At 43.4% G+C, this 10,667-nt stretch overlaps 1 protein-coding gene across 1 annotated transcript; it reads right to left on the reverse strand.

Moving 5' to 3' along the window:
- Positions 1-4,978: 4,978 nt before the first annotated feature.
- LOC120643997 (cytochrome P450 71A1-like) lies at positions 4,979-10,179 on the reverse strand. The gene is made up of 2 exons (XM_039920523.1): positions 9,094-10,179; positions 4,979-5,851 (listed from the first exon to the last, which is right to left on the reverse strand). Exons 1-2 carry the CDS (start codon positions 10,093-10,095, stop codon positions 5,219-5,221), a joined length of 1,635 nt encoding a protein of 544 aa, XP_039776457.1. The 5' UTR covers positions 10,096-10,179; the 3' UTR covers positions 4,979-5,218.
- Between the last annotated feature and the right edge of the window lie 488 nt (positions 10,180-10,667).

Genomic DNA, 10,667 nt, shown 5'->3' on the forward strand with positions numbered 1-10,667 from the left:
TTTGAGGCAGTTGGATCAACACACGCCGCCGCTTTTGATGGGAGCTCCAATGAGCGTTTGTGGTTGAGTTTTTACTCATTTTTCGGGGTACATAGTAAAAATCAGAAAGTCCTAATTGCGCGTTCATTTCAATGCTCTTCAGTTCTACATCTGGAGGTCTGCGGTCCAGCATGTCTGCAGCTCCGACGCAGTTTTAGCCGGAACTCCAGCGGGCACTCGGGATAGTAAAAGTCGCTCGTTTTCATGTTGTGACCCTAAAAAGGTTTGGACGTTGGGGGCGCATGCATGTTTGAGAGAGAGCGAGAGAGATTGCACCCATGCAAAATTGAAACGTGATTATAGGATATGCATTTAATCCCTAATTCGCAACATTGACCAATACTATTTATAGAATGAGAGATTTTTTTTTTTTGGGGGGGGGGGGGGGAATAATATGCATGCATGGAAAGAATGCTCTTCCAGGTCCTCTAACTGAAGGCAACAAACTAGGCTATGGTCAAGCCGGGAAAAAAGAGCGCACAAAATTTATAATAAGTAGAATTTGTTTTATGTACACAATCAAAACCAATATTACTTCTTGAGATTATTAGTAGTGAATACCTCTCAGAACTATTTTTGCAAATAACATGAGTATTTTAATTAACAATAGGGGTATTTTATTTCAGATATCAAAAGTATATTCCAAATGTTAGGAGAATTTTTTTTATCCTTCAATTATCATGACTATATTTCAATTGACACGATGGGGAATTTTTTAATGCAGGAGTATTTTCAACTGACTAGAGGAGTATTCTTTTACCATATGTTAGGAGTAATTTTTTTTTGTCTAACTTCATGTGTAGTTTCAGTTGAGTACATATGTATTTTTCAAACGACAAGTGTTTTGCAACTGACTAAAGTATTTCGACCAACACAGCTATCAGGAGTAATTTTCAATTGACAAGGGAAGTATTTTTCAATTGAATGATACTATGATTTGACAACAAGAATATTTTTACTCCATGATTATTTTCCAACTGATAAAGTGGAGCATTTTCAAAATACTAGGAGTTTTTTTTAGGACGTGAGAGAAATCAACAGCAACAGTTCTGTTACTATATATAGAGGGTGGGAACTTGACTGATGTATTTGATTAAGCCCACTCTATTTTGATTTATGGTTATTTCAAATAATATTAATTCAGAAGTAATTTCCAACACTTAGACAAGTAATTTTCTAGGAGAAATTAAGCTCACAATGGTACAGGTCCACGGAATAGAGAAAAAGACATAGACACTTGGAGTAAATTTTCAAAGTTCGAGAAGTAAAATTAATTATGAGATCAACCCAACGATAGAGAAGCTATTTTCTGTTACTATTACTCCTTTATTGTTAAAAGGCTCCCTGGCACATGCTCAAGCTTCCCCGTACTTGTATACTCCAAGCACATTAACTTGATGGTAGTAATTTTAGTACTAGTCAACATGGAAAATTACTCCTAACATAATAAAAAAGTACTCTAATCTAATATGGAACATTACGTATGGTTTTAACATGTGATTATTACACTCTCGGTTTATCCCAAATTAGAGAAGTATTTTGTCCACCTTCTAAAAGTATTTTTTACAATTGAGAGTAACATTTTTTCACAATTTAGAGTAATAATTTTGTGCTTTAATAATTATCTTGAAATTACGAGTTTGAATGTGGAGAGATGATTTAGAGGAGTTTAAATTAAAAGAGATAATTACCATTAGTCAACTTGAAAAGTAATTTTCATGAAAGTATGGTTACTGCTCATGATCTCCTCACAATTATTGACATATATTTAGCACCCGGGATCACGTTTCAAATTACATGCATGCATGCCATCTCTCTCTCTCTCTCTCTCTCCCCTAAACACATATATTCAGGGGCGGAGCCGGGGGCAGGGAGCTTCACAACTATATTCCTAATTATACTAATGTGATGAATTATTATATCAATCTTTTTTTCCTAAAATGATAGATGGGTCAAATTTTGGATGAAGTTTACGATGTCGATCAGATTAGCGCCATGTGCGAGCTGCTCATAGGATTTGTTATGAGGGAGATTCTAGATCCTAGGTGAGTTCTACCATGACGATCACATCAATAGACTGTACCTCCATCGACGTCGTGAGGGGCCTAATAGACTGTGTCCGCATCGACGTCATGAGGGGCCTAGTACTTGCACTATAAACATGACTTCTATATTTGTAAATATTTGTAAATGTGATGTCGTGTTGTTTGTATATTTGTAAATATATTATTATAGCTAAATAATTTAATTATATGATTGCCTTTGACTTTAAATAATTTTCAAATATTATTTAAACTTGAACACGACCAGTGGACGTAAAGTACTACAGAACTCGGGTACGCATAGCAATTCTGAAAGAATATATAAACAGTAATAAACAAATTAAATAAAACTAGATTTGGGAGAAATCAAGAAAACACTTTGGTTCCGGTTGGAAAAACTAACCGGTACCAAAGGGGATGCTCGCTTGCGTCAGTGTGGCAGCCTCTAAGGTACCGGTGGCCTTCAGCACCGGCACTACAAGAAAAATGAGGATTCGTCCAACATGTTAGTACCAGAAGCATTTTCGTCTAGTACTAACGTGCGAATAGTACCGGTTAGAAATTTCCGATCCTCGGAGGTTATTTAGTACCAGTCGGTAACACCGACTCGTACTAAATGTCATATTTTAGTACCAGGTGGTGTTATAGTCCGGTACTAAAATAGCGCAGCTATTTAGTACCGGTCAGTGACACCGACAGGTACTAAAGGGTAACATTTAGTACTGGTTGGTGTCTTGGCCCGGTACTAAATAGGCATCCACGGGTTATTTCAAAAAGAAAGCATCTCACACGTAGTCACATGTTATGCATAGCTCGAATGGCAAAGGAAGCTACACGGGAAGCCTAAAATTGTGGGTTCGAATCCTCACAATTATGTGCATTTTTTCTTCTATGAGTGACGCATTTAGAACCGGTTGCTGCGGCCGATAAGCAACCGGCCCTATGATCGGTACTAATGGCCCTTTGTATGGCTGTATGGGTAATATAGCCGGTATCCTAGACCGACCCCAATGGTCTTGATTTGGTACACTACTACAGATTGGGCCATTTGTCCCGGTTCCAAAGGGCTATTTGTCCCGGTTTTGGAACCGGGATTCGGCCGCCGGGACAAAAGCTCATAGAGGCTTTTGTCCCGGGTGGTAGAACTGGGATAAAAGGTCCCTCACGCTAAAAAAATCTTTGCGTCCTGCGGGATTCGAACCCAAGACCTATTGCCTAGCGCATGGCTTCCTTACCAACTCACCTAAGTAGTACATGTGAGTCAGTAAAGAATAACTCCCTTTTGAACTATCACGTGGAGGGGTCTTTTATCCGGGTTGGTAACACCAACCGGGACAAAAGGGTCCTTTTATCCGGGTTGGTACCACCAACCGGGATAAAAGGGTCACCCTTTTGTCCGGGTTGGTGTTACCAACCGGGATAAAAGGGTTGGGCCTTTTGTCCCGGGTGGAGCCACCAACCGGGACAAAAGGGGGACCTTTTATCCGGGTTGGTACCTCCAACCGGGACAAAAGGCCCCTGTCTCGCCCGCTGGCCCGGCTAGCCTCACTACTACAGAATAGGCCTTTGTTCTAGGTCATTTATCCCGGTTACCTTTGGGCCCGGGACAAAAGGTGGCTTTTGTCCCGGGTCCAAAGGCTAGCCGGGCTAGCGGGGGGGACAGGGGCCTTTTGTCCCGGGTGGAGCCACCAACCCGGACAAAAGGCCCCCCTTTTGTCCCGGTTGGTGGCTCCACCCGGGACAAAAGGTCCAACCCCTTTTCTCCCGGTTGGTAACACCAACCCGGACAAAAGGGTGACCCTTTTATCCCGGTTGGTGGTACCAACCGGGACAAAAGGATCCTTTTGTCCCGGTTGGTGTTACCAACCCGGACAAAAGACCCCTCCACATGATAGTTCAAAAAGGAGTTATTCTTTACTGAGTCACATGTACTACTTAGTTGAGTTGGCAAGGAAGCCATGCGCTAGGCAATAGGTCTTGGGTTTCAATCCCGCAGGGCGCAAATATTTTTTAGCGCGAGGGACATTTTGTCCCGGTTCTACCACCCGGGACAAAAGCCTCCAGCGCTTTTGTCCCGGCAGCCTTGTCCCGGTTCGAAAACCGGGACAAATAGCATTTTGGAACCGGGACAAATGGCCCGATCTGTAGTAGTGCCTTTGGACCCAGGACAAAAGCCACCTATTATCCCGGGCCCAAAGGCAACCGGGACAAATGACCTGGAACAAAGGCCTATTATGTAGTAGTGGTAGTACCAGTTGAAAAACTGGTTTGGTAGTACCGGTTGAAAAACCAGTGCCTAATCCTCTCTCGAACCTGTGCAGATGTTGTGTTTTCTAGTAGTATAAGATACGAGTGAAGGGCGTGTGGCCTGTGTGGATAATTAATCTCTTTATTGATTTCCTGAAGAAGAGTAGGATCGACACCATGATCGATCTTACTAATAAGGAGAGACCATGCATGACTTAGCATACAAACCCACCCTCGAAAGTACCTGTCATTTTTTTTTTGTTTGGGCATCTTTCGTGGACCTTAAGATCAATGCAAGATCCGACTACCATCGTCATCTTCTTCTTTCTCCATCAATCGATAATCAGCTCTTCTTTCCCGCTTGCATTATCTTTCTACCCGTGCTCAACCATCTTATTGTCTTATGGTACTTGATGGCTCTTACACTGCTGTGTCTGCCACCCTAACCCCAAACACACCAATTTCTTGGTTTTTGCACACCTCTGTCACCAATTCCACTTCTGGGGCACCGGCAGACGACAGCATTCGCACACGCCGCCTAAAGCAGCCCTAAAGTTCAGGCACTTGAAATTTAGAGATGCCATATAACTAAAAGCAACATGGATAAGAAGATAATAATGTATACAATATTTTTTCAGAACCGCTGGCAATACCTCTGTAAAGCAAATATATATTAATTGAGGAAAATAATATATATAACCAGTAAAGTACATATGATATGGATGCTTATATGTAATAGTAAAGGTCATGCGTCCAAACTTTACATTTTGCTGTTTACCATGAATGTATAAGATAGCAGTGAAGGACACGTGGCCCGTGCGGATAATTAAGCTCTTTATTTAATTTCCTGATGATTATGAGTAGGATAGACCACACCATGATGGATCTTACTAAGGAGACCATGGCTTAGCGACCGGACACAGAGGTTTCTTCAACCGCACGGCCAATCCACCCACCTCATCCATGTCGACCGTGGACGCCCCACCGGCCGGTAGCTCCCAGTCGAAGTGGTACAGCAGGCTCGTCAGCACCAGGTCGACGCTCGCCATGCCAAACGCAGCACCAGGGCACCCTCTCCGCCCGCCACCGAACGGCAAGAATGTGAAGTCCTGCCCCGCCACCGCCGCAGTGGCCAGGGGCCCGCCATCGTCCCCGAACCACCGCTCCGGCAAGAACTCCTCGGCGCGCTCCCAGGTGGCGGGGTCCCGTGCGATGGCCCCGACGTCGATGATGACACGGGTGCGTGCCGGAACGTGGTAGCCGAGCAGCTCGGTGTCCTCGACCGTCTCCCGCAGCACGAGCGGCGACGGCATGTGCAGACGGAGCGTCTCCTTGAGCACCGGCTTGAGGCGGCGCAGCTTGCCGAGGTGGTCCTCGGTGATTTGCTGGTTGTCACCGCCGCCATAGATGGTGGTGCGTATCTCCTCTTGGAGCTTGCGCATCTCATCTGGATGGTTGATGAGCTCCGCCATTGCCCATTCCACAATGGAGGCGGTCGTAGACGAGCCGGCTAGGAACATATCCTGCACCGTACACGTATATATGTCACTATATATAGTCAATGCTCATAGAGCAAACCAGCATTTTATTTATCTATAAAAGGTTTTTATTACTGTATTATATTTTTTTCTAGCCGTTGATCTATGGAAAGTATTTACAAAAATTAAATTAAATTAGTATCCAGTCCCATTTTTTGGTACTTGGTCCCACATTTTGTAAGTATCAGATACTTTACTCTAGGTACTTCCTACCTTCACCACCGTATGATTTTATCAGATGGACAACTTCTATTTTTTCAATCATTGTAAATTTTCTCATAATATTTACCCATGTGTCAATTTTTTTTATTTCTCCTCACATCCACTTGTTATCTAGACCCACTACTGCATAGTAGGTTTCCATGTTCAACTTATTGCATGCATTAGGATAAGCTCTCATCTCTCTCCCTCTATCTCCCATCGACATTAGTAAAAATACTGACTAACTTAGCAATAAAATCATTGTTTTACCTGCTCTAAGTACGCAAATAATACTTGTCTGGTCGCATTGTCCTCCATTAAGTCTGGCTTTCTATATAGACATGTTGTTTACTTTTATAATACTTCAGGAGCCATTTTATTTATAAATGAGTGTTTTTAGATAGCTCCACGAACGAAGTTTCTCAAAAATCTACTCTCACATGAGGTGAGTGATAGATGGGCATAAAAATAGTAATTTCTTCCCTCTCCCATTTGTATCAGTGGGCCCACCACACGCGGAGGTCAAGTTTGCCCCAAGTTTATTTATTAATTGAGTTATTAGTTGTCCTAAGGGAATAGGATCGACACTATTCATCAAATCAAAAAGGAAGAATTCTCAGTTCATAAAGGGCCTGTAGCGTAGTGGTTACAAGAGCCTCAGTAGCACCTGAGGTCCTGAGTTCGACTCCCTCTGGGAGCGAATTTTCTAGGATTTAGGTTGTGTGCCTCTGTACTGTGTTTCTAAAAAAAAGCATATATTGCAAGATAACCGATGGATTTCTCACATCCTAGCCCTCCAAACAACTCAGGAAATAAAGGAATATGTTATGCTATGGGAACAGGTAGACGGTATCCGACTAGCAGAATCTAAATTATGCTACTTTTTGCAAACTTTGTGGTGTTGACTCAGAGACACCACCTTTACACCTTTGCAAAGACTGTCAATACTAAAAGCAAGAGTGTGGTCATTCGTGAAACAATGGCCGGGCTGGACCTCTCGGTGCTTGGGTCGGTGACAGGATCATTACATGGCTGGCGGAAGTGTCGGACAAAATTTGGTAAAGATCAAAAGAAAAAGTTCGACGGAATGATGATCTACTTTATTATGCTATGGGAACAGGTAGACGGTATCCGACTAGCAGAATCTAAATAACTAGGCGTATAGTCTGCACATTTGCGCGGCTAGTATTAAAAATTCAAAAAATTACATGTCGTTGTATTCTTAATTAAAGGTTATACTATTTTTTACCATACATCATCCTGTTCATTATCGTAAATTATGTCTTATTGTTGATTAAAACAAGTGAACTATGATCTACCTATAATAACAATTTAATTTGTTGAGCTTTAATAATATTATGTAGATAACTTTTCTTATTTTCATTTTATTTTGATTGATTGTTGTTAGCCTTAGTTTTTATTAATAGTATATATTTGTAATTGATACATAGCTAAATGGTATTTTATATTTAATTTTTCATAATGACATTGGTGGGTGATTTTTAATTAGGCATAGGGGTATTTTAGGCTAATTTTTATCGTAATGGCAGTGGTGGGTAATTTTTATCTTTCTATTTTTCTCCGATTAATGTGGAAATTTTTAGACCTTGAGAGGGAACATGGTGAGTCCATTTTTTATCTTTCTATTTTTCTCCGATTAATGTGAGAATTTTTAGACCTTGAGAGGGAACGTGGTGACTCCGTTTGTTGGCTAAATAATAAGATAATAGATGCTGCTTTTTGCAAACTTTATGGTGTTGACCCGAGACGCCCACCTTTACACCTTTGCAAAGACTGTCAATACTAAAAGCAAGAGTGTGGTCATTTGTGAAACAATGGCTGGGCTGGACCTCTCGGTGCTTGATTCTGGGTCGGTGACAGGATCGTTACATGGCTGGCGGAAGTGTCGGACAAAATTTGGTAAAGATCAAAAGGAAAAGTTCGACGGAATGGTGATCTACTTCTGGTGGAACATATGGAAGGAAAGGAACAGAGAAACTTTCCGGCAGAAAAGTTTACAGCAATGTCAAGTAGCTCTCCTCTGTAATGATGATATACAGCAATATCAACTTGCAACAAGAACGACGGCAAGAGGACAAGAACGATGAGAGTAGACGACAGTGGGAATTTTCAGAGTGGTTCCCTTTTGTTCTTCTGTATTTTCAGTGTTTTCTATTTCCGTTTTAGCCAAAACGCCGGTGTGCCGCTGTAGTACCTTAGTAGTAGTCGTTAGTGTTTGTGGTCGGGCGGAGCTGCAGCTTATCACGGGGGTCCGCCGACCCCAATGAATTTTGTAAAATGCAATGGAAATCATTGTTTGACGGATAGGACTCCGGTGAACTTGTGTCCTGGCTTCGCCTAGTAGACCTTTTTGTAAAACTTTTATTTCTCTTTTCCCTCGTCTAATAAAATCACGGCAAAGCTTTTGCCGTCCTTCTAAAAAATTGAGTTAGGTGGATTTTTTTTACTTAGAGAACACGCCTTCAGGTGCTCTGCGAGTTGGGTGGATATTCTTCTTAAGAGAACACGCCTTCGCAAATTGGTTGGATTTGAACAAAGATCCAGATGGGGTGATCATAAAAAAATAGTAGGGCTTCCGGCTTCGAACACTCGAGAAATATGATTTTGTATTTTAATTAGAAAGGTGTAAATTAAAAGATGTATTTTCAAACACGTGGAGCAATATGATTTTGTATTATTAGGGATAACTTGGGAAAATGAATTGAATTAAAGTACAGCTTGTGCAATTTTTCCCTGAAAATGTATATGGAAAAATGTCGCATGTTGTCTCTGACAATATGAGGAGTAAAATGATTTGAAGTTTAATCAAATGTATATGGAAAAATGTAAATAATTGTGATACCAAATAAGGAGTATCAAGATTAATTATGAAAAACATTTCTATAGTAAACTTATTTAGAGAAAAACATTGACGCTATTTTTTTATAAATTTGGCTGAACATAAAATATGATTTGTTTCAAATTTAAAACTGTTTTCTTTTGCGACTGAGGGAGTATACACGTACTAGGATGATGGCCTTGACGGCTACCGTGTCAAACAGGATTCCTCCCGCCTCTTCCTCCTCCTTCGCATCCAGCAGCACGCTCACGAAGCTGCGGCGATTGTCGTCGTTGCCGTCGCCGCCTTCTCCCTCCCGCCGGCCTCCACGGCGCCGCGCATGGTGGTCTGCGATGCCCCGCTCGAGGAAGCCATCCAGCGCATCAAACGTCCGTGTTGCCTTGGCATGCACCCCCATCATCGAGTCCACCCACGCCAGCCACGGCACGACCTCGCCGAGCGTGCCCAAGCCCAGCAGCTCCTCGACGTCGACCAACAACTTCCTCAGAACCTTCCCTTCTCCGTCGAGCCCATGGCTGGAGTCGTCGTTGCCGAACGCGGCCCGCAGGAGGACGACGCTGGAGTAGACGACGAGGAGATGGCTCAGGTTCACGGCGGCGTCGTCGACGCCGGCGGCGCGGACGCGGTCGAGCAGGGCGGCGGTCTCCTGCTGGCGAACGCGGCGGAAGGAGAGCACGCAGCGCTGGCTGAGAAGGTGGAGCACGCAGACGCGTCGCGCCTGGCGCCAGTGCTCGCCGTAGGGAGCGAAGGCCATGTCACGCCCACAGAAAAGGCGCTCGACCATCGGCCCGCGGTATCGCCCCGCGAAGGCCACGTCTCGGGTCTTCATGGCCTCCTGCGCCGCGGCCGCCGAGGAGGCCACCACGATGGGCACGCGGCCGAGCCGCAGGAGCGTGACCGGGCCGTGCGTTCCGGCCATCGCCCGGAGCGTCCGGTGGGGTAGCGACCCGACAAGAAGCGGCAGGTGGCCGACGAGAGGGAAGCCCGGCGGCGAGGGTGGCAAGCTCCTCCGTCCACCTCCATGGGAGAGAGTAGATTTTCTGCCGGTGGAGAAGAAGAACACGAGGGAGAGAAGGGCGATGGGCAGCAGTGCAAGAAACGGTGAGAGGTCCATGCTTGCAGCGGAAACTTTTCGTTCGTTCCCCTTTCGATCGGTGTTTGTGCCCATAAAATGGCAAACATATCTACACAAGCCAACAAGCGTGGAGTGAACGGCAGAGTGGTGAGCGACAGATTTACTGTGGTCTTTTTGTCTCACTATCTCAGTGGCTTCACTTTGATGCGAACAAGTTGGTGTCTTTGGGTGGTCTTTTTCGTCCGCGTATTTGGACAGCATGTATGTATCTCTATGTCTATTATTTCTAGCAAGTCCGTCAATCGAAATTCTAATCTGAATTTCAAAAAATCAATCAAAATTCTAACCAGAATCCGAACAAATCAATCTGAATCCCAATAAAAAAACCCGAACAATTAATAGCTCGTACGATCACGGCAGGAGTTGTACATGGAGATTTTATCAAAAAATTAGGAGTCTCGTGTAAATATAAGTAGTATTTATATATGGGAACATATCGTGTACAAACCAACATCTCTGTGCAAACATCAAGTACGCTATATGATAAGTTAAAAATAAAAGATAATAAGGAGCAAGTATCTATATTAATCACATTATAATAATAAATGCAGGTTTACGTGTTGTCGTCTATGGCTTGGGTTGGTGTGCTGTCCATAGCTTGATGC

This window comes from Panicum virgatum, chromosome 8K, assembly GCF_016808335.1.
Source record: "Panicum virgatum strain AP13 chromosome 8K, P.virgatum_v5, whole genome shotgun sequence".
NCBI classification, from domain to species: domain Eukaryota; kingdom Viridiplantae; phylum Streptophyta; class Magnoliopsida; order Poales; family Poaceae; genus Panicum; species Panicum virgatum.